The 25,097-nt window shown below is 43.4% G+C and overlaps 1 protein-coding gene across 1 annotated transcript; it reads left to right on the forward strand.

Moving 5' to 3' along the window:
• Nucleotides 1-7: 7 nt before the first annotated feature.
• Nucleotides 8-24,787, forward strand: MFAP1 (microfibril associated protein 1). Its single transcript, XM_082254920.1, has 9 exons — nucleotides 8-166; nucleotides 4,964-5,183; nucleotides 7,111-7,249; nucleotides 9,144-9,325; nucleotides 15,148-15,256; nucleotides 16,313-16,473; nucleotides 19,616-19,775; nucleotides 22,865-22,954; nucleotides 24,387-24,787. Exons 1-9 carry the CDS (start codon nucleotides 88-90, stop codon nucleotides 24,564-24,566), a joined length of 1,320 nt encoding a protein of 439 aa, XP_082111046.1. The 5' UTR covers nucleotides 8-87; the 3' UTR covers nucleotides 24,567-24,787.
• Nucleotides 24,788-25,097: the final 310 nt, after the last annotated feature.

Here is a 25,097-nt window from a genome sequence, read left to right on the forward strand (position 1 = left end):
GCCATCGTCTCTGTGGTTTCCGGTCCTCCAGCTGTTTTGGTCTCAGTTCTGTAGGTCTGTGTGTCGGTTCTCCCCGGTACCGGAGCCATGGCGTCCTCCAATGCGCTCAACAAGCAGCCGCCGATCCAGTCCACGGCCGGGGCCGTCCCCGTCCGCAATGAGAAAGGTAGGAGCCTGGGGCTCGGGTAGGCCGCAGATCCCCGTATGGTGGGGGAAGGGCGCACCGTATACATCAATATAACCTTCTGTTATTGATCACAGGATGGGGGGAGGGGTTCTGTCTAATGAACTATTTTGTAGAGCAATGCTGCCAATACACCTTACAATCTTCATAAGATCCTAGTATGAGGACACAGAAACTATCCAATCAGGGTGGCTGGAGGATCTGAAGGAGATTGTAACATGGTGTATGCTCAGCATATGGTGCCATACAATCTGATTGTACCATCCCCTTTAGTTCCCCATACACGATACAATCTGACCATACTATCTCTATACAATCTACCTTAGATTTACCAAAATGGGGTCCTAGGAGGACCACCGCATCCAGCCAATCAATTTGTATCCAATCAGAAGGGCTGTACTATGTAGTTGTTGATCTGTAGAAGATTGAACAATCCGGTTGTATAGTGTATGGCAGGGCTTGACAAATCTCAGGTCGCCGCTGCGACTAGAAATTGAGTCCTGGTGCCGGGACGTTTGTCAGCCGTCTTCATCTGCCGACCACGGCGCTATAACCAAAAGATGGCTACAGTATGGTCCTCCGGTTCTAGGAGTGCGTCTATTGGTGTCCTCTCAGGACCCCACCCCCTAGGGCGCGCTCTGTCATCACTGGCTCCTTCAGACTCCTGATGTCCTCCCAGGACCAATCACAATGGCCTCTTACCATGTGATCAGCTGTGTCCAATCACAGGGGATCTCATGTAAACAAATGCTGGTTATCCCATTTCCTTTCCTCAGCGCTGTCACTGTGTAAGGAAAGCTGATAACCGCCTATCCTGTGACAGCGCACATTTTATACTGATAATCAGCAGCATCTCAGTGCCCATCAGTGCAGCAAATCAGTGACCGTCATTGCAGAAAATCAGCGCCCATCAGTGCCACCTGATTAGTGCAGCATATCAGTGCCACCTGATCAATGCCCATCAATGCAGCATATCAGTGTCCATCAATGCAGCAGCATATCAATGCCACCTGATCAGCGCAGCATATCAGTGTCCATTAGTGCAGCCTCATCAGTGCCCCCCTGGTCCATGACCATCAATGCAACCTCATCAGTGCCACCTGATCGAAGCCAATCAGTGCAGCATCAGCATTGCAACATATCAGTCACTGTTATTGCAGCATATCAGTGTCCATCAACGCAGCTTCATCATTACAGCATATCAGTGTCCATCAATGCAGCCTCTTCAGTGCCACCAGATCAGTACCCATTAGAGCTGCACGATTAATCGTAACAGAATCGAGATAGCGATTCACTCCCCCTGACGATCTTAACATGACACTTGCTCGATTCTTTACATAGCAATGAGGGAGCAGCTGTCAAAAAAAAAAAAAAGCCTCCTGCAAAAGCCTATCAGCATTAGTCTCCCACTGAACTGTAAACACAAATGATTACATTGTATCTTTTCTTTCCCTCTGCTGGAGGAAGGAAGTTTAACCTCTTAAAGACTAAACCTTTTTCCTACACTTGTTGCTTGCAAGTTAAATCAGTTTATTTTTCCTAGAAAAGTAGTTAGAACCCCCAAACATTTATATATATATATATTTTTAGCAGAGACCCTGCAGAATAAAATGGTGATTATTGTAAATTTTTATTTTATGTCACACTGTATTTGCGCAGCAGTCTTTCAAACGCAATTAATACACTTTAATGAATAAAAAAATAAAACAAAACCGTAAAGTTATCCCAATTTTTTTTATAATGTAAAAGATGTTACACAGAGAATCGTGATCTTTATTCCAAGCAAAAAAATCGTGATTCTCATTTTGGCCAGAATCGTGCAACTCTAGTACCCATCAGTGCAGCCCCTTCAGTGCCACCAGATCAGTACCCATCAATGCAGCCTCATCAGTGCAGCATATCAGTGATCGTCAATGCAGTCTCATCACCGAACATCAGTAAGGAAGAAAAATTACTTTTTTGCAAGATTTTGTAATAGAAATAAAGAAACAAGATTTTTATTTTTCACATTTTTTTTTTTTTTTAGTTTTTAGTAAAAAAAAAAAAAAACAGTTGTGATTAAATACCACCAAAATAAAGCTCTATTTGTCAAGGGGGAAACAAAAATGTCATATGGGTACAGTGCTGCATGACAGCGCAGTTGTCATTCAAAGTGTGACAGCACTGAAAATTGCCCTGGGAAAGAAGAGGGTAAAAGTGCCGGGTATTGAAGTGGTTACAAAAACTGGCTCCTAACTTTTTTAGCTGGCTCCTAGATTTAAAGTCAATTTGTCAATCCCTGGTCTACCTTTTACATCTACCACCAGCTATGCAATGAAAGGACCGGCTTGTCTGAATACAAATAGGATGGATTGTTTAGGTCTGTCCTCATATCACTTAGTAATAAAATAGTTTGTAATACAAAAAAAAATGCTATTATTGTTATATCATTTTAATATATTAGATGTTTTTAACCGCTTCAATGCTGGGCACTTTTACCCCCTTTCTGCCCAGGCCAATTTTCAGCTTTCAGCGCTGTCACACTTTAAATGACAATTGCGCGGTCATGCACCACTGTACCCATATGAAATGTTTGTTTCTTTTTTTTACACAAATGGAGCTTTCTTTTGGTGGTATTTAATCACCGCTGGATTTCTATTTTTTTGCTAAAAATAAAAAGTGAAAAAAGACTGAAAATTAAAAAAACTTTCTTAGTTTCTGTCACAACATTTTTTTTAAATAAGTAATTTTTCTCCTTAACTGATGGGCACTGATGAGACACTTGAAAAAAGAGCGCGCTAGCTCCCCATGAGCTTGGCGCACGCATCGTGTGCACGTCTACGTCACTTGGTCGACCCCGAGTCCTAGCTTGCCCCGAGAGTCCGGTCCCGGAAGAGATAGCCGGCATCTCCCCGCCATCCATCCACCGGAAAGGATCATCATCATCATCTCGCAGCAGCAGCATCACGGATAGTCTGACCCCATGACTCCGCATTTGAGCCTTCATTCATCATCCTTCTAGTGAGTTACTATTTACTGTATGCTCTATACCCATTAAACGTTTTGCACTTAGAGGCGCTCCGCTTCTCTTTTGCCTTCACTGATGAGGAGGCAGTAATATGATTGGCATCACCGATGGGCACTGTTGGGGCTGCACGGATAATCAGGACCCGGATTATCTGTACAGGTCTCCCCTGTGAGGAGATGCCACTGATCATCTCTCCTCTCCTCACACTCTGTCAGTGTGAAGAGAGGAAAGCCGATAAATGGTATTTCCTTGTTTACATGTGATCCGCTGTGATTGGATACAGCTGATCACATGGGTAAAGAGCCACGTCATCAGCTGTTTACTGAGATCAGGGCTGTGCCATGTCCCAGCGCAGGGAGACTGGGGCGATGTCATCCCAGAAAGAGAGATCCTACCTGCCATCATTTGTCTATACGCTGGGCACGAGGTGGTTAAAGGATGAGTTCACTTTAAAATAAAAAATGTGCTTTTTTTTTTTTTTTTTTTTTTTTTTTTTTTTTTTTTACGATCAGCAGAATGCGGGTGCAGTGCCAGGCCCCTGCAGACTATCAGTACAGCTGTCTGCCTGTACCTCCCGTAGACTGTTAATGGAGAGCAGGAAAAATAAGTGAACTATAAAAGCGCTCTCCAGAGGCCTCACAGTCCATTGAGAACTACAAGCCATCTGCTGCAGTGGCAGACCGTCCTTGTAGTTCATTCATTTACAGAACTCTGTGAATGAATGAATGACGCAGTTGTGTGGGCGAAACCCTGTTGTCAAATTGTGACAGCGGGTGCAGGAAGAGGATCCACCACCCGCTGTCAAGGAGAAGGGGGGATTGGGGGAGGATGCTGAATATGTTACATCCTAAATAAGTGACTAACATTCAGAGGGGTGAACCCATTCTTTAAGGTTTGCCTTTTTTCAATACATTATTTTATTTTTAACCTTAAATATTTTATATACAACCAATGGGCAGCATGAAATATACCAGAATGTACCATAAAGCATTCAGTGGAAATTTAGCCCCGGTTCACATTTGTGCGATCGCGGAGATCGCATGTAATTCGGAGCGCACTGCTCCTAAATTAAATGCGATCTCATGTGCGGTGCGAATTCAGCCATACACTTTGTATGGCTGAATTCGCACCGCATCCGCACTAAACTCGTACATGAGGCTTTTTTTTTATCCGCAGCAGAATCGGATCGCATGGTGGTTCACACTAGTGCGATCCGATTCTGTGCGATCACAACTGGGGGTGTCGTTAACTTTTAATTGACACCCCCTGCGTATCGCATATGGAAGTGTGAACTGCCAGAGGTGTGGATGCGATGCGGGATCACGCTGCATATTCACGGCTTTCTCGCATCGCACAAATGTGAACCGGGACTTACAGAATTATCTCCGCTCCACTTTACCTTCTGAATTCTGCTATTGTGAATACTAATGATGAACACATAATTTAGTACTTATTGACCACTTCAACTCTCCTTCCCTTAGGCCTCACCTGATGTCAGGTGCACAGACTTGTAGAGGAAGATGAGTTCTTTTTTTACATTTTCTTTTTTTTTTTATAATTATGGATTATATAGGGGGGGGGGGTGCCAGTGGGTTCTGTTTTGATGCTGTAAAACTTGATGGACTGAATTATTTAGGTAAAGACGATTTCTGTTTGTTGTGTACCCAGTGTGCTTGAGGAGTTCTTGCTTTACAGATCATTTTTAGCCAAATTTTAGTTTGCATTAAACCTGAACGGTTGCCATATGTGAACATACGTTGTGTATCTTTCAGGTGAAATCTCGATGGAGAAGGTGAAGGTAAAAAGATATGTCTCCGGTAAAAGGCCAGACTATGCACCCATGGAATCCTCTGATGAGGAAGATGAGGAGTTCCAGTTCATAAAGAAAGGGAAAGAACAGGAGGTGGAACCAGAGGAACAGCCAGAAGAAAGCACCAGTGACCCACGTCTGCGTCGGTTACAGAACCGTATGAATGAGGATGTAGAAGAGAGGTAATGGATTCATTTAAATATGAATCAACAAGTAGCTGATAGTTGCATAGCTGTGGTCTCCCGAAGGATATATTGTCTGTACCTGGTCCTGATTGTAAACTATTTAAAGCTCTGGTGCCCAACCTTCAGCCAGCTGCAAACCTTTAGGGTGTGACCCACAGGGACCCTGCAGACTAATCTGTGTTTTACTGTCGCCATGTTAAAGCAGTGATTTCTAGCAGTCTCCTCTCATGTGATGTTTCCAGCCTATGATTGTCTCTTAAAGTGGAAGTAAATCCTCCTGTCTTTTTCAGCCAAGGATGCTGCCATCTTGGCCTCTGTTTAATCTACAGCTGCCATGATGCTGCACATGTGATGAGTTATGACACCATGAATGGTTAGACAGTTTGGTTGAGAGCACAACCAATGGAAGTGTTTACATTTCCGGGAAAATGCCAGAAATGTAACCGTTTTTTTAAATTGTTAAATGGATGGGTTTAATTCCACTCTAAAGCATGCCCTTCGCCTCCAACAACTCCTTTAGCATGTTCATAGTCTGGTATCCTGCAGCATATCCCCAGTTCTGACCATCCCTTGTATTATGTTTGCAGTCTCTGACCATCTCTTGTTTCATGTCTGCAATCTCTGACCATCCCTTGTATCGTGTCTGCAATCTCTGACCATCCCTTGTATCGTGTCTGCAGTCTCTGACCATCCCTTGTATCGTGTCTGCAGTCTCTGACCATCCCTTGTATCGTGTCTGCAGTCTCTGACCATCCCTTGTATCGTGTCTGCAGTCTCTGACCATCCCTTGTATCGTGTCTGCAGTCTCTGACCATCCCTTGTATCGTGTCTGCAGTCTCTGACCATCCCTTGTATCGTGTCTGCAGTCTCTGACCATCCCTTGTATCGTGTCTGCAGTCTCTGACCATCCCTTGTATCGTGTCTGCAGTCTCTGACCATCCCTTGTATCGTGTCTGCAGTCTCTGACCATCCCTTGTATCGTGTCTGCAGTCTCTGACCATCCCTTGTATCGTGTCTGCAGTCTCTGACCATCTCTTGTATAATGTCTGCAGTCTCTGACCATCTCTTGTATAATGTCTGCAGTCTCTGACCATCTCTTGTATAATGTCTGCAGTCTCTGACCATCTCTTGTATAATGTCTGCAGTCTCTGACCATCCTTTGTATCATGTCTGCAGCCTCTGACAATATTCTGTTGTGTATCTGCTGTCACTGAAGTGTATGTGCGGTCCTTTGATGTTGAGGGCTGTGCCTGAGGCCTCCCAGCTGTAGAAAGTTGACCACCACTGCTTCTAAAGAGCAGTGGAATGCTACAACAACTATTAATTGTTTGTTAATTTACCTACATTAAATTATCAAAGCTCAATGGCCAATTGGCTGCTATACTTTGCTGCAGAACTACCTGTCCTTTTCTATTTTATGAACAAGTTTGGAAACCTTTTTGTGCACTGAAAGTTCAGTGATAAATATACGGATAGTCCAACTGTGATAGTTGACTGTGATACTCCTTTTATCTTCATTTAGCATAGTATATTGTGGTATCTTGCTGGAGAATAAGTTGTATAGAACAGCCTTTCTCAACCTTTTAACCTCTGAGGAACCCTTGAAAAAATTTTCTGTTTTTGGGAAACTTTCTTTTTTTGGCTAAAACCAATTATTAAGAGGACAGTGTGAAAAATGCCACTGCCATTGGTAGTCAGTAGGAAGCATACTCCTTTTACAATGCTGGTCAGAATTTACCTCTTCTAGATTGCTTCAAGGATCATGGGTGCCATGTTGCTTACTCTGCCAAGTGTTGTTGGCCCCAGAACTATGCAGCAACATATCGTATGTCAATCAGCCGCAATTCAAGGAACCCCCTAGCAGCCTCTGCATGAACCCTGGTTCAGGATGGTTGCTCTAGAGTATGTGTCTTTCCCCTTGTAGGTTGGCCAGACACCGTAAGATCGTGGAACCAGAAGTGGTGGGCGAAAGTGAGCCGGAATCTGAACCGGGAGAGGAATGGCAGAGAGGAGATGACAGGGAGGACACCACTGAGGAGGAGGAAGAGGAGGTGGACGATGAGGTGAGTGTGCGCTTCTAGTTTTTTTACAATACTTCCTTGATTTGAAGTTGTGTTAAGTTGTGTACCTGTGAAGGCAAAAGCCAAATTCTATTATGTCACATAAGCCAGCTGTCCAACATATCTAGAGCAGTGTTTTTAATCCTTTTTGCCTTGGAGAAACCCCTGGCAAAAAAAATTTGAGATCTCAGGGAACCCCTGAAATAACGTTCAGCTTTAAAGCTCACTGAAAATTGGTATGATCAGCGAGCTGTTAATAATATTTTTAGAAATAGAATTAAATAAAAATATTAAAACATACCTATTTAACCACTTGCCTACTGGGCACTTTTACCCCTTAACTGCCCAGGCCAATTTTCACCTTTCAACGCTGTTACATTTTAAATGACAATTGTGTGGTTCTGCAACACTGTACCCAAACAACATTTTTATCATTTTTTTTTACACAAATAGCTTTCTTTTGGTGGTATTTATTCACCACTGGGTTTTTCATTTTTTTTTCTAAACAAAAAAAAAAAATAATAATATTATTTTATTTTTTTTATAATTTTTTTTTTTTTCCAAAATTTTGCAAACAGGTAATTTTTTTTCCTTCACTCACTGATAGGTGGCACTGGTGGGCACTATTGGGACCGATAACAGAAGCTGGTTATCGGCTTTCTTCTCCTTATGGACAGCGTGAGGAGAGAAAAGCTGATAACCAGCTTGTGTTTACATCCTGTGATCAGCTGTCATTGGCTGACAGCTGATCACGTGGTAAAGGGCCACTGTGATTGGCCCTTTAACCCCGATCTGTAATCAGTTGAGTCCGAAGGACACAGGACGCCGCCCACGTGCCGCAGGGGGCACGCAGACAGTGTGATCACAGGAGGACATCCATGGATGCCCTCCTGGCATTGGAAGCCTGCACTGTAGCCATCTTTCGGGTATATTGAGAGCGGGAAGAAGTTAATCTGAAACTTGAGCTATCTTTTTCTGCACAGATGGTCCATTCTGGGTCCAACTTGTGATAAACAATGTGGGTAGGCAGCTAGGTAGGGTACAAGGATTCAGTAAGCCACATTGCATGGGAAAGAGTACAGGGCAAATTGCATGGGACAGACTGTTTTGCACATTGTGGGGGTCACAGCTGGGCAGACTACAGTACCAGCATTTTTCTTCCTTCAACTGGCTTCAGAGGCGGCTTTCATCAGTCCTCTAGTGGCGCGCTGTTCCCCGCTGGTCCCTCCTGCCCTTCTCCTATCCTGTCTATCCTAAATATTGTCACGCATCAGCACGTAGGATGGACAGAAGGGGAGGAGGAGCTGGCGAGGAACAGAGTGCTACAGCAAACACTAGCCCAGCCAATTCCCTGCCCGTCTCTGCATGTATCCATGCGATCTACCTATCAGCAGGTGTGACTGACAGATCGCCGCGGAACCCCTGTGGAGAAAAACTGGAGACTAAACTGTGCCTTTGTGCACTTTTTTTCTGCTTACCTAGGATTTAGTGGAGATATATTCTGACTGAAGATCACAAAAAGTCTGCAACTTAGTGAGATAAAGAAAACCTTTCCTGGCAGAATCATGGAAGTTGCCATCAATGACTTTCTGAAGATACTAGTTGCCTTGCTGTTGTGCTGAGAGTTTGTAGATTATCGCTGTATTTTATGGGTTTCCTTTTAAAATTCTGTTTAGCTCATAGGAAAAAAGTGGCAGATTATTCAGCATACATTATAATGACCTTCCTTACCTTGGTAGGGCTATTGATTTGCATGCCCTTTAGGGATCAATGTGAATCATTAATTGTATTTTCTGTACAGTGCTGAAGAATATGTCGCTATATAAACAAGTGAGATAGATGGATACTGTAAGTGATTTGAGATCTTGGCTCACCCATGGGCTTCTATTCTTTGCAGGAAATTGAACGTCGGCGTTGTATGATGCGACTAAAAGCCCAGGAAAGGAAGAATGAGGAAATGGAAGTGTTGGAGGTCGAGGATGAATGGAAATCTGAAGAAGAGATGGTATCTGAATATGAAGAATACACAGACAGTGAAGAAGAGCCAGAACCAAAACTGAAACCTGTATACATTAGGAAGTAAGTGGGGGGGCGTACCAATGCATTTTCCATAGTAAAACAAAGGGCAATGAAGCAGGTAATAGCAGCATTTGAGCACAGATATTCAAAAACACCTCATATTATATGCTTGGCAATGCTTCAGTTGACAACATCTATATAGCTAGTCACCTGTTCATTTACTAGGTCACTAATCTGTGTGAGTGTTCTGTTTTAAAGTATGGAAATCCTGTTGGGTCTAAAGTTTGGGAGCTACTATTACTGACTTATTGTGATCTGAGCTTTTCTTACAACTTAGTAATTCCATGACTCAGGAACCTGGGATACACATGCTTGTCTTGTTCAGTGACTCTATATGGTGAAGCAAGGCTAGGAATGACAGGCCTGCAGTTTGTACTTTCAGAACCAAGACAGTAGACTGCCCAATTTCTTGGAATGTCATCATTGAGTCTAAGGTAGTGGCTTTAAAAAACTGCAACAAATGTCCTGATTAAACCAAAAAATATTAAATGTGGGAGACCACTCTGACAACAAATCTGATAAGAAGGTAAGATGCGTAAACGACTTACTGATTGCTCATGTCCACTGGCTCACCGAATGTAACCTGTGTGATTCTAGTAACCCACACAAACAATACAAATGTTGGGCGGAAAGAAACCCAAAAGGGCTGTTACAAGGTGGACCGAGCAGTATGAAAAACAAAGACGTCATTAACCAAATGTTAAGTAACAAAGACAAAATGGCATAAAAATCACACCCCTCCACCTCTTCAACATTAACCACTTTACCACCGGAGGATTTTGCTGTCTTACGTCCAGGCCACTTTTTGCGATTCTGCACTGTGCGACTTTAACTGACAATTGCGCGGTCATGCAATGCCATACCCAAACAAAATTTACGTCATTTTTTTTCCCACAAACAGAGCTTTCTTTTGGTGGTATTTGATCACCTGTGCGATTTTTACTTTTTGCGCTATAAACAAAAAAAGAGCGTAAAATTTTGAAAAAAATAACAATATTTTTCACATTTTTTTAATATGAAATTCCCCCCCAAAAAATGTAAAAATCAAAATTTTTTTCAATTTTTGGCCAATTTGTTTTCTGCTACCTATGTTTGGTAAAAAAAATCACAATAAGCGTATTTTGATTGGTTTGCGCAAAAGTTATTGCGTTTACTAACTAAGGGAAAGATTTTTGTCATTTTTGGTGTGTTTTTTTTTTTTTTTTTAACGGGTAATGGCGGATCTGCGATCTGCGATTATGCGGGACTGCGACATTGCGGCAGACAGATCGGACCCTTGACTGACATTTTTGACACTTTTGGGAGTACCAGTGACATTTCTACAGTAATCAGTGCTATAAATATGAACTGTTACTGTAAAAATGACACTGGCAGGGAAGGGGTTAATTTTATTGGAGAGGGAGGGGTTAATGTATGCCTGGTGCTTACTAATGTGTGTGGGGGGAGGTGACTGAGTGACACAGGGACAGATCGCAGGTTCAGCTATGCTGAACCCTGCAATCTGTCACTGTTTGTCACTTAGGAGATCCGCCCACTTTGTTTACACAAGCGGGCGGATCTCCAGACTCGATTCCCCGACGATTGGGGAAGAGCGGCGGTGATCACCGCCGCTCCTCCCCTGGCCCGACTCCCGCTGTGACTGAAAACAGCGGGAGCGAGCCACCGGCGGCGCGCGAGCGCCGCCCACAAGGGGAGGAGTCCAGCGACATAGGTCTACGTCGGTGGACGGAATCGAGCCACTTTGCCGCAGTACAGTCCCAGTGACTGGTCGGCAAGTGGTTAAAATGACAACGTTGTCAAGACAGTAGCAGTGGCTCACACAGCCCACCAGCTGACTCTGTGATCTATACAGCAGTGGAGGATTAGTAAAAGTGGTGACAGGATGCGGGAATGGATCCCACATTATGAAGGTTATGCAGCGCTTGCCACCTGGGTGACAAAACAGCGCTCAAGTAGGTAAACACCAGATGTCACAAACTACAAGCCCCACCGACATAATAGATTAAGCCCTCAGACTGAAGAAAAGTAAAGCGTGGTATACAGTCCACAGTCACAGCACCATGACCTGATGAATGGCAGTCTAATGCTCAAAAGTAGCCAAAAACTTAATTTCAGATGTATGACACCAACAGTCTTCCACCCTGAACAGTAACCATGGATCAAAGCTTGAACCAGTAGCAATGTAGAGTCTATTCCACTGGGGTGCTACTAGTAATATAAGCGTATTAGGGCACAGTCAACGCTTATTAGTAAGTCCACGTGGTGAACCAGTAGTGCATAGTGCCTGTTTGGCACTCCATGCAGAAATGTCGGCCAGTACTGCCTCAGGTAATTGCTCACCATTCCTCCGGGTTCTAGCCGGTTTTGGCAATGTAGAACAGAAGGTTCGCATATGAGGTCCTATTCTAAGTGGGTGACGTTATTCACCGAGGCTTCAACCATCCATGTCGGCCTACAATTCACTGACCAGGAGCCTTCAGTTCTACATGGCTGGAGCCAGCTAGAACCCGGGGGAGCAATTACCTCTGAGGCAGCACTGGCCAGGATTTCTGTATGGAGTGAGAATTCAGCACTGTGCCCTACTAGTTCACCACGTGGACTTACTATTAAACGCTGACTTCGCCCTAATATGCTCGTGATATTACTAGTAACACAATGTGGTATAGACTTTGCATTTCTACTGGTTCCAGCTTTGATCCATGGTTACGGTTTAGGGTGGAAGGCTGTTGTTGCCATATATCTACAATTAAAGTGTAACTCCACTTTTGTTAAGAAAAAACATTCCCCTCTGGGTGATCTCTGTAAATTGCAAGGATTACAACAAACTTTATTGCAGATTCCAACCTTTTTTGTTAATCTGAAGAAATCGCTGTTTCTTACTCCCGTGCCCCTTTGCTGAGTGGGTCTAATGGGAGTGGTTTCATAATTATCAATCAGCTGTGCACCTTCAGAGCACTAATGAGGAAAGTTGCTGAGCCTGCATTCCTTTTGATGTGTTCCTATTGGGAAGTATCTCATGACTTTTTTATTGCAGGGGATGCCTGAAATCTGACTTGTATCTTAGTGTAGACTTCTAGTAAAATCAATGAGCCAGTCACAAGCAGGAAATGTTTCTGGGGTGTGGTCAGTATACATTCTGTGTACAGAACACCTTCAAGTAGCCACATTGCATTTTCAGAAAATTTTAGTGGCTGCAGATTGAAAAGGAAAGGTCATTTTTTGATAACCTTCAGTTACAATATGATTTGTGTTGCAATTGTATACACTATATTATTTTTTTTTTTTCTTTTATTCGCAATTTTTTTTCCTCATGAAAGTGGAGTTACCCTTTTTGAAGTGTTGCTAAACCCACAACAGTAAAATCAGTTTGTATATGCTGTAAAGCATGCTGGTTATACTCACTGTGGAACCTAAGGGGTTAATTTTACACATTGTGTAAAAAGGTTGTGGGGTGTTCAGTGGGGTGGGGTGTGTGAGCAGCTTCTGCCATCATCTTGACAACGTCATTTTTAATGTTGTAAAGGTGTGACTTTTATGCCCTTTTTTGTCTTTGTTACTTTTACATTTGGTTAATAAAGCCTTCGTTTTTCATTTTGCTTGGTTCTTCTTGTAACGGCTCCTTTAAGTTTCTTTCAGCCCAACTTTTGTAATGTCCGATTAGTAGCTACTCGTCCTTTGTAACTTGGTTTAGAGAAGCCCTGTCTGCTACAATGTCCTTTTTTAAACCCACATAGGGCCTTGTTCTCTGACTCCACTCCAGTCAGTGTTCTCAGCCATCGGCTCATTGGCTGCTGTTGGACCGGCTGCCCAACACACGGGCCGAATGTCGGCCTTTTTTTTTTTTTTTGATCTGGCTGATTTCGCCCGATATTCGACCTGTGTGTACTCATCTTAAAGTGGAGTTCCACCCATTTTTAATAAATTGGATTACATAGATGTATGTAATCCCCTTTAACCACTTAAGCCCCGGAAGATTTTACCCCCTTCCTGACCAGGGGGTATTTTGCGATTCGGCACTGCGTGACTTTAACGGACGATTGCGCGGTCGTGCGACGCTGTATCTAAACGAATTTGGCATCCTTTTTTTCCCACAAACAGAGCTTTCTTTTGGTGGTATTTGATCACCTGTGCGATTTTTTTTTTTTTTTTTTTTTTTTGATCATGCGCTATAAACAAAAAAAGAGCGTAAATTTTGCAAAAATAGCAATATTTTTCACATTTTTTTATATGAAATTCCCCCCCAAAAAAAATGTAAAAATCTAAATTTTTTTTAACATTGTCGGCCAATTTGTTTTATGCTACCTATGTTTGGTAAGAAAAAATCGCAAAAAGCGTATTCTGATTGGTTTGCGCAAAAGTTATCGCGTTTACTAACAAAGGGAAAGATTTTTGTCATTTTTGTTGTTTTTTTTTTTATTTAAAGCGTAATGGCGGCGATCTGCGATTTTTTTTTTTTTTTTTTTTTTTTTTTTTTTTTTTTTTTGCGGGACTGCGACATTGCGGCAGACAGATCGGACCCTTGACTGACATTTTTGACACTATTGGGGTTACCAGTGACATTTCTACAGTAATCAGTGCTATACATATGCACTGTTACTGTAAAAATACACTGGCAGTGAAGGGGTTAACTTTTTTGAAAGGGAGGGGCTATGTGTGTCCCTAGGGGCGTGCTTTCTACTGTGATTGGCTGTGGCTTCAGATGTATGAAGAGTGATCAACGGTTCTACATAGTAGAACCGTATGATCATCCTTCATACACAGGGGAGAATGACAGGCAGCTTGTTTACACAAGCCGTCTGACTTTCTCCCTCTCCCCCGCCGATCGCTGAGTGACCGGCGGACATCGGGTCCGCCGGTCACACGCGCGCGCGGGGGGGTCCGTGACCACGCGGGAGCGCGCCTCTGGGGGGCGCGCGCTCGCTCCCTAGACCCTCACAAGCTAGTGACGTAGCCCTACGTCACTTTGCCTGTGAGGGGCTGACTGCCGACGTAGATCAGCGTTAGGCAGTCGGCAAGTGGTTAAAACGACTTTTACCAATGGAAAGTTTTTTTTTTTTTTTTTTGCTAGTAAATACCTGATTTTCTGCTTTATTTATCCTCTTCTCACTTCCGGGTCTGGTCGGCGATTCGCAGTGTGTTCTGGGATGGCATGGAATCTCGCATTATTACAAAGGAGATGAGCTGCACTGCGTGTTCTGCCCCGCCTCCTCTCAGTGAGCTGTATGTATGTAGTGTATTGAGGCTGTGCTCCGCCCCGCCTCCTCTCAGTGAGCTCAATGAGGATATAATGCTTTCAGTCCTCGCTCACTGAGAGGAGGCGGAGGCGGTGCGGAGCACGGCCTCGATACACTACATACATACAGCTCACTGAGAGGAGGCGGGGCGGAGCACGGCCTCAATACACTACATACATACAGCTCACTAAGAGGAGGCGGGGCAGAACACACAGTACAGCTCATCTCCTGTGTAATAATGCGAGATTTCATGCCCTGAGATAAATCCCAGCACACACTGCGAATCGCCGAATGACGTAATCGCCGACCGGACCCGGAAGTGAGAAGAGTATAAATAAAGCAGAAAATCAGGTATTTACTAGCAACAAAAAAAAAAACTTTCCATTGGTAAAAGTCGTTTTACAGGGGATTACATAGATCTAAAGTGACTAAAATGGGTGGAACTCCACTTTGTTATGTGTCCATGTACATGGTGTGATTTACAGCAATGGCCTTCCTAGGACATACATATAAAGTAGCACAAAGTGACACAAAGATATTTTAAAATCGCTTTTTTAAGTGGGTTTTTGTGCACATCTATTTTTCCAGGAAGGATAGAGTAACAGTTCAAGAAAGAGAAGTTGAAGCACAAAAACAGAAGGAGTTGGAGGTTGAAGCTAAGAAGATGGCAGAGGAGAGACGTAAATACACCCTAAAGGTAAGTGCAACAGATCCATATGTGTCTGCCTGCTTCTATAATACAATTCCAGGTTTAATATGACTTTAAATAGTTTTCTTGAGCCAAGATGGCCCAAACTAAATACTTCCATTCCATAACTATGTGGCTGCTATTTGTGCTGTAATATACTGCAGTAGCATTTGCAGCAAACAGTATGCAGTGCTGTGTTCGGGGCGGAGTATGGGCAACTTCCTGTTTGTGGCCAAATCTAAATGGCGCCGGGTTGAATGCTTCTCTGCCATTCAAGGCTTTCTCTGATTGGCTGAGGTGGAGAGGCGGGCGAATAACAGGATATCTACTTCGACCATTGGGAGAAAGCCTTGTGCTCATTGATAAAAATACAAGGCTTTTCTGAGCCACATTCATGCTGGAATTCTACTTTTAGGGCTGGGGCTACACAAGTGATTAAATCGCTCTGCTGTTCTGAGAGATTGATCCACTTGGCAGTCATGTCATGTACAGCACTCTGAAATCCATGCAATGCGAAGGCCATTTTCACACAGGCGGGGACCGTTCAGATCCGCCTGTCTGTTTTTTTTTTTTTTCTTTTTGGCGGATCTGAACTGATGCCTCATGTATCTCTATGGGGCATCGGATGTCAGCGGAGACATGTCCGCTGACATCCGATCCGTCAAATCTGGACGCATGGAAACCCTATTTTCCATCTGTCCATCAGATCGGATGAGAACGGACAGACAGTCCATGCCCGCTGACATCCGATCCGTCAAATATGGACGGATGGAAACCCTATTTTCCATCCCTCCATCCGATCGGATGAGAACGGACAGACAGTCCATGCCCATTCGATTCCCCCATAGAGAACAGCGGGACCTGACAGCTGTGTCTCCGCACACAGAGCGGAGACACCGCTACCATCTGCCTGCTCAGCGGGGGATTGGCGGATCGATCCCCCGCTGAGAAAAATGGAGTCCGCTGACAGACTCCACAGTGTGAAAGGGGCCTAACTGTACAAGAAAGGAGCAATAGAAGAAAGATTCCATCAGCTGTGTAGCTAATACTTCTCCTGCTTTGCAGATTGTAGAGGAAGAGACAAAGAAAGAGATAGAGGAAAACAAGAGAACTCTGGCAGCTCTGGATGCCCTGAACACGGATGATGAGAATGATGAGGAGGAGTACGAAGCCTGGAAGGTTCGGGAACTAAAACGTATTAAACGTGATCGTGAAGAAAGAGAAACGTATGTTATTTTATTTTGTCAGAAACATTCAACCAATGCATACGATAAATGTTTAATAATTGGTGTCTGCAGTATTTATCTGCACGTCTTTATATATTTTTCATGAGACTTTCCTAAGTTCATTACAGGACATACTAGTACTTTGTTACATGTTGTCTAAAGAAAGCTTGCATTCTGCTCCAGGAATGTTCTTTTTGTTATAGATATGCCTTCCATGCTAACAAATCCCAAGGCATTCCATAGGGCCCCCCCATTGTGTGGAAAGAACTAACACTAACATTTAGTCATGCTAGTAAACCTTATGTTAGTCAAGCTTAAAGTGATTGTAAAGGCAGAAGGTTTTTTTATCTTAAAGTAGAACTAAAGCCAAAACTAAAGGAACCCCTGTCAGTTTTTATTGTAGTCTGTGCCCTCGTTAAAGGAGATCCACCCTTTCTATTTCTCCTGTTTACCATTATAATTGAAAGAAAAGTAATGGAGGGTAAATCTTCCAATGGATACACTAGTTCTGAAGACTTGGGGGTCCACAAAGCATTCCATTGATTTACAGGGATTTCCTGTTTGGCTATGGGACAGGAAGTGAAGGGAAATCTCCGGAATGGGACACAGATGGCAGAAAAAAAATCTGACAGGGGTTATAACCCTCCCTTACCCTATCCAAAATGGGGGGGGGGGGAGTTTTGCCTATAGTTTTACATTAATGCATTCTTTGCATTAATATAAAAAAAACCCTCTGTGTACAGCAGCCCCCCTAATATACTTACCTTAGGTCCATCTAGATCCAGCGATGTTGCACAAGAGAATTAGCTGTCTGGGACTCCCCTCATTGGCTGAGACAGCAGCTTGGCTCCATTGGATCCCGCTGCTGTAAATCAAAGTCAGTAAACCAATGAGGAGAACAAGGAGGAGGGGTTCTGAATGAACACACAGAGCTGCGGCTCAGTGCCCCCATAGCAAGCTGCTTGCTGTGGGGGCACTCAACAGGAGGGAGGGACCTGAGAAGAGGAGGATCGGGGCTGCTCTGTGCAAAACCAACTGCACAGAGGAGGTAAGTATAACATGTTTGTTATTTTTAACAAAAGAAAAAAAGACTTTAGTATAACTTTAAAGCAGAACTCCATGTTTCTTGTCACTTTAGATATTTTTGGGGGCTAGCTTGTTTCAAGGGAATGCTTACCTTTTACAGAACAGTCCGGCTGCTGTGGGCTTGTGCTGCATACAGTATACAATGCTATCTTTTGATAGCTGGCAGCCTCCCTTCTGCACCTGGAAAGAAACAGTCAGCCTAATGGCATCTCAGCCATTCAAGAACACCCTTGTATGTTTAATAATGAATACAGGACATTCTTTGGCCAAGGTGGAGTTTGGGATGACGCCTGTCCAGCCTCTCAACCTTGGCCAATCAGAGAATGGCTTCATTGATTTAAAAAAAAGGCTGTTCCTGAATGGCTGAGATATCGTTGGGCTGATTCTTTCCAGACACAGAAGGGAAGTTGCGAGGACTCGGGCAGGAAGACGGCACAGCTTACTGCAATGAAGCAAACTGGCCCAAAAACATTTTTAAGTGACCGGAAACATGGAGTTGGGATTTAAAGTGTAGAAAGATAGAAAGTACACAGAATTCCTACATTTTACAGTTGTCACGAGAGCAAGAGGTGAGGGGAAATCTTCTAATGGGGACAAATGTTCTGCTGATGACTGCCTAAGGTGGGGATTGCCCTCACTTTGGCGACTTTCTCAATTCTTGTTGATTATAAAACTAGAAGTGGAGGTAAATCTCCCCAGCATGTACACAGATGACACAAAAATACATCAGAGGTGTTTTCATCCTTCCTTACTTCTTACAAAAAAAAAAAAAAAAAGTTTGTCTAATTATTTGTAGCTATAATACCATCCCTAAGTGCCGGTTCACATTTGTGTGATGCGGGAACGCTGCGAATATACAGCGTGTTCCCGCATCGCATCCACACCCCCGGGAGTTCACACTGCCATATGCGATACGCAGGGGGTGTCAATTAAAAGTTAAGGACACGTTCGCACAGAATCGGATCGCACAAGTGTGAACCATTATGTGATCCGATTCTGCTGCAGATAAAAATAAGGGTCATGTGTGTGTTTAGTGCGGATGCGGTGCGAGTTCAGCCATACAAACTGTATGGCTGAAATTTGCACCGCACATGAGATCGCATGTAATTTTAGTAGCAGTGCGCTCCGAATTACATGCGATCTCCGTGATCGCCCTAATGTGAACCGGGGCTCAGACAGTGTTTGTAAGTAAAACGCAATTATTTCAACGGCAGTGTAGAAATGAAAGAGCCTAAGTGTCAGATGGTTATGATAAAAAAAATAAAATAAATGTTAATAATATCTCACTCCATTTTTTTTTTTTTTAACACCAACTACCATTCTGATTCTTAAAGTGAACCTGTTCTTTTCCTTCATTTTGCTCCCCACCAATGGTGTTCACTACCTCACAAGGTGAAAGCCCTATATAAGCTTTCAATGGAGGGGAAGATGGGTAGCAACTTAAATGTTCCCCCATACCTAGAAGTACTGGGTATTTTATCTTGTCTCCTAACAGCTAGATGTAGTATCCAATGAGTAAAAAATCGCGCATGTGTGGCTGGTGGAGGCAAGCATTACTTTGAATCTGTTTGCTATCGGGGCAGACACATGTTTGCTGCGGGGGGGCAGACACATGTTTGCTGCGGGGGGGGGGGGGGCAGACACATGTTTTCTACGGGGGTGGGGGGCAGACACGTTTGCTGTGGGGGGGGCAGACACATGTTTGCTGCGGGGGGGGGCAGACACATGTTTTCTACGGGGGTGGGGGGCAGACACGTTTGCTGTGGGGGGGGCAGACACATGTTTGCTGCGGGGGGGGCAGACACATGTTTTCTACGGGGGCGGGGGGGGGCAGACACGTTTGCTGTGGGGGGGGGGCAGACCGACACATGTTTGCTACGGGGGGGGGGGGGGGAGGGGTGTGTAGACACGTTTGCTTTAAGGAACAAATGTATTTGTGTTGATGGTAAGGATCTGATTATCTAGTATAATTTGTTGCCCACATTTTACACCATAAACAGAAATGCTGTAAGTATGATAATCTGGTGTTTTTTTTTTTTTTTTTTTTATGTAATAGAATGGAGAAGGAGAAGGCAGAAATCGAGCGCATGCGTAATATGACCGAAGAAGAACGCCGTGCTGAACTTCGTGCCAATGGCAAGGTCATCACCAATAAAGCTCTTAAAGGAAAATACAAATTCCTGCAGAAATATTACCACAGAGGAGCTTTCTTTATGGTAAGAAATTTAGTTATACGCAGAAGATTTGTACGGCGACTTTTATCTCATCTAAATCCAGTTGCATCCTAAAGTGGGGTTTTGCATGGTGTTTTGCGTAAAATTTTCTTCTTTTTAATATAGTCAGGAAAACCTATTTATAGAAAAATCTAAATGAATCATTGCCGACCACCCTATAGCACATTTACTGATACAGGGTGGCTGCGCTGCGCAGCATCACGTGTGTGTGTGTGTGCGTGTGTATATATATATATATATATATATATATATATATATATATATATATATATATATATATATATATATATATATATATATATATATATATATATATATATATATATATATATATATATATATATATATATACGGGATCCTGCACTTCGGGGTATCGAATGCGTACCCGGCGGCAGCTCCCTACTGCTGTCACTTTACACAGGGGGAACCCGATCAGCGGGTCCCACGTACCCGATGTCCGCCGGCACCTGCTGATCATTCAGGACCCTAACAGAATGGCAGTCTGCCTATGTAAGCAAGGCAGATTGCCAGTCTGTCAGTAGAGAAGGCATGGATCAGTGTTTCTGTAAAGCAGAAACACTGATCCATGTCTTCCACTGTACAAGCACCTCCCCCACTACACTGAAACATTAGCTAGGCACACAGATAACCCTTTCATCACCCCTTATGTTAAATCCATCCCTGCCAGTGTAATTAGTACAGTGACAGTGCATATGTTTAGCACTGGTCCCTCAAATATATAAATATTTTTTTTTTTCCGCCTCAATATCGCAAAGTCACTGATTGCCGCCATTACTAGTAAAAATATAACAAAATAAAATATCCCATAGTTTTGTAGACGCTATAACTTGTGTGCAAACCTAATAATATACACTTCTCTGTGTTCATCTAGTGAGTCCATCCCCCCACAGTTAGAAAGCACCCCCTAGGGACACACTTAACCCTTTGATCGCCCCTGGCGCTAACCCCTTCCCTGCCAGTGTCATTAGTACAGTAACAGTGCATATTTTTAGCACTGGTCCTCCCTCTCCCCCCCCATCCCTGCCAGTGTCATTAGTACAGTAACAGTGCATATTTTTAGCACTGGTCCTCCCTCTCCCCCCCCATAGGGTTTCCATCCATCCGGATTTCACGGACCGGATCGGATGCGGATGGCAGCGGGTGTCAGCAGACATGTCTCCGCTGACATCCGCTGCCCCATAGGGCTGAATGGGGCATCCGATCAGATCTACCTAAAAAAAACTCACAGGCGGATCTGATCGGACCGCCCGTGTAAAAGAGCCCTTACTGTCTGCAATCCTACACCCCCCCCCCTTTCCCCCTTTGAGGAGATTCACAATCCTGTTGTGGTGTTATGACCACTGTGACTGGTAAAATCCAAAATTTTACGGTTGTCACTGGAAATGAGGTAAAGTAAAATCTTAAACAGACACTCCGACACTCCTTCCAGTGACCGACTAAGAAGGCCTCAAACCAGCCTTTATATGTGTTGTTAAAGGACATTTCCACATATAAATGCATGTAATGATTTTTTGATTGTGCCATTCACACTGAGCATTTTCCTTTTTTGTGTGCAGTCAGTTTAGCCACGTTAAAAGGAAATCGATTTCTTGTGCCCAGGATCTAATTACAAATTCTAAGCAAACATTTTAAAGCAGGAAAAAGTATAAGGGCCCTTTTCACACCAACAATTCCATCAGTTCCACCTGTCAGTTTTTCAGGCAGACCTTATCAGAACGTCCATGCATTTCTATGGGCCGGCAGGTGTAAACAGACATAAGTCCGCCTACCTCTGGGTCTGATCGGGCTCGCTAATCAAAAAAAATAAATAAAAATGGAGGACTGTGTCCTCTTCAGTTTGGGCCAAACAGATTAGAGGAAGCTGGTTGTAAACAGACAGTGGAGTCCATTTTAACTTCCGGCCCTCCATAGAGCTCAGCAAGGATGACAGGTCCGTGTCTGCTCAGTTTATCCCAAACAGACACAGACCTGTCGCCCGCACTGCTCTGATCAGCTCACAGATTCCCTGCTGATCAGAATGGCAGGCACCCATGTAAAAGGGGCCTAAAAGTTGTTTTATAATTCCTCTATCACTTCTTCTTCATTTAGAAAAGCTGAACAAGAATGCCAGTGATGTCATTCACCCACCTTTTCACCTCGGCCAATCAGGAAAGGCCTTGTATTCATAGATAAAAATACAAGGTGCTCCCTGAATGGCTGAAATATCACATGACTGAGTCCATTTTTCCCAGCCACACAAGGGAAGGGGGTAGGACTCAGCCAGAAAACAACACACATTACTGTACGCAGCACAAATTTACATAGCTAGTCTGGTTGAAAAAAGACACAAGTCCATCCAGTTCAACAATTAAAAAGTTGCACTATATTTCTGGACACGCAGCGGCCAAAGCATTCTGTAAGACCCCATTCAAACTAGCGCGACTTGGTTGCCTGACAAGCCGTGGTGGGTTGCCCGCCATTGAATAGTACAGGACCTGTTCTAATAGGAGCGACACAAGTCGCTCCGACTTAGAAAAAGGGTCCTGTACTACTTTGGGGCGAACTGGAGGCGACTTGCATTGACTTCAATGATGTGAAGTCCGTGCATGTCGCGCAGAGGTCGCGGTGCACGCTGTGCTCCGCGACTTCACAGGTAGCTCCAGCAAGTCGCGTCGCCCCTGTCTGAACTGGGTCTGAACATGAGTTATTGTTTTGGTTACACTTGCTTAACCTACTACAAACCCCCCCCCCCCCCCCCTTTTTTTTTTTTTTTTTTCTCTCATAGACAAACCACCAATCATGGAGTTCTTGTTTAAGATCTATGTGTAGTTCAGAACTGTTGTACAGGGAGATTTTGGAGATAATGGAAAGCTAGGAAATGTGCTATGTTTCTATGTTTCTATGTTGCTGTAAACTGGGTACATAAAATGAGCAAATTCTGCACACATTACAAAGCCAAGGGGTCAATATGTTCTATTGTTGGATTGTCATTTTTTATGCTATGGCTTCTTTTTAAGCATGTTATTTTTAACATAGAAACTGGAAAAATGATATTTCTTTTCGCACCACAGGACGAAGATGAAGATGTATATAAGAGAGACTTCAGTGCTCCCACATTGGAAGATCACTTCAATAAAACTATCCTACCCAAAGTCATGCAGGTAACCTTTGTATATATTATACAGAAGTACTGTGTTGTGTATGTGCTGGTTTGCTTGTAGACGCAAGTTGTTCTGTAACATATGAGGACAGTAGAAAGAATGGCTCTCTGGTTGTTACTCTCTGGGGGGTGGAGTAATCTCCAAGTACAAGATAAGCTGTTCCAAAGTGGGGCAATATGTCTAACACAAGGCCCACAGGCCGAATCTGGCCCACCAGGCCTTTTCACGCGGCCTTCGCACCCAGTTTTGCAGGCTGCAACGTGGAACTCTATTCAGCCACCTCTGGCTCTCACCCTCCACTCCCATCTATCACTTGTAAATCTTGTAAGCCTTCTGTGTTTACAAGGGACAGCTTTGCTCTTAGCGCCTCCTGGAACTAACTGATCCCAGCACCAGCTCATGGTGGGGGACATATCTCCAGAATCTGAGAGAGAGAACAATCTCTCTGCAAGGCGAGGCAGAGCAGTCTACACAGGGAGGTATAAGAGGCAATCCAGGTAGGAGAGAGATGCGAGGGACTCTGTACACAGCACACTCCTGAACCCTGCACCCTATACATTGCGCACCCAAAAAGGAGGCGAGGAGGTTAGCCTCAGGAGTACTTGACCCTGTCAGACTGTAGGACCAGCAGATATGGGCGCATGGCTCCTTGCTTATGAGGGGTGGACTGTGCCAAGTTGGCGTAGAAGCTAAATCTTTTACCCTGGAAATGAAGAGAGGCGGAGTTCCTGGCTGCTTGCAAAACATGTTCCTTGGAGCGGAAGAAGTGCATTTTGACTATGTTGTAGAAAATTCTGGGTGAGACTCTAAATAAAGGTTAATTCTGCATATGCAGGAACAGATTCCCAGGACGCAATCGTTGCTTCATGACAAAATGTATTACATACATCGATAAGAAAGGGGTGGTGTGAGATGTTATTAAAAACTAACAAATAGAAATATGTTATTAAAGATTAGCGAATAGAAATAATATAACAATTGCAAAAGTAAAACCCTGAGAGGGGAGGGGTAGTAAAGATAGGGAGAGCTTCTAGCAGAAGTTGTGTCTGTGTGATATGTGAAGGTTACAGAACACATTTCAACATTGAGAACAAGATGCCTAAATGAACACAATGAAAGTTCATGTCAGACTATTATGTCCCGAGGTGGGTCCAAGTCATGTTTCGGACGAAGGTCCATTTCCAGCAGGTGGAGTAATCTCTAGGGCCACTTTTAGTTGTACCAGCAAATCTCCAAGACATTTCAGAGATCAAGTACACTTTTTTTGTACTCCTAAAATACAAAAAAAAAAAAAAAACATGATTACATGTAGAAATAATATTAGAGATCGCTCAATAAATTTGTTGAACCGACCACATTAAGATGCATTAAATAGTTCAACTTTGGAAAATGATTTCTTGACACACTTGTTCATAACGTGTTCTGTCTTTAGGTCAAAAACTTTGGACGTTCTGGTAGAACAAAATACACTCACTTGGTGGATCAAGACACAACATCATTTGACTCTGCGTGGGGCCAGGAGAGTGCCCAGAACACCAAATTCTTCAAACAGAAGGCAGCTGGTGTGAGGGATGTGTTTGAGAGACCTTCCGTAAAGAAAAGGAAAACTTAAGACGATCAGTTTGTGGACTTTTTATAGTTTTCCTGTATTCCAGGATAAATCCTTTATGTAAATAATTTTTGTTTTCTTTTGTATGAAATTCTCAGTTCCCAGGACTTTTTTTTTTTTCAATGAAGATTGTGTAAATATTCACAATGCTCTGTACCTTTTTAACCTTAAACATGTTTGGTTAGTTTTATGTGTCAGGCCTTGCATTAATTTAATATCAAACATTTACAATATACATTCAAGTGTTTCAGATTGTTTGGATTATCTGATCATACGCAGTCTTCTCTAGGTCTGCAATGTTTTACAGCTGGGGTGGGACAATTCCATTGTAAGTGAAATATAGTGGCATTAGTAGTAATGACATAAAGAACCAGTGGGGATGATTTACTAATACTGGTGCACACAGAATCTGCTGCAGCTGTGCATGGTAGCCAATCAGCATCTAACTTCAGCTTGTTCAATAAACTTTCACACTTAACATGGCTTTGAAATTATGTGACTTCACCTGAACTCACACGATTTCAAAGCTGCATT

Source organism: Pelophylax lessonae (genome assembly GCF_965119305.1).
Source record: "Pelophylax lessonae genome assembly, chromosome: 4".
NCBI classification, from domain to species: domain Eukaryota; kingdom Metazoa; phylum Chordata; class Amphibia; order Anura; family Ranidae; genus Pelophylax; species Pelophylax lessonae.

Excerpts from the sequence above, each read along its gene's own strand:
- MFAP1 (XM_082254920.1), top strand. The coding sequence starts at position 88 with ATGGCGTCCTCCAATGCGCTCAACAAGCAGCCGCCGATCCAGTCCACG. Across the intron at positions 5,184-7,110 it reads AATGAGGATGTAGAAGAGAG|GTTGGCCAGACACCGTAAGA; the intron begins GTAATGGATTCA and ends TTCCCCTTGTAG. Across the intron at positions 15,257-16,312 it reads GACGTAAATACACCCTAAAG|ATTGTAGAGGAAGAGACAAA; the intron begins GTAAGTGCAACA and ends CCTGCTTTGCAG.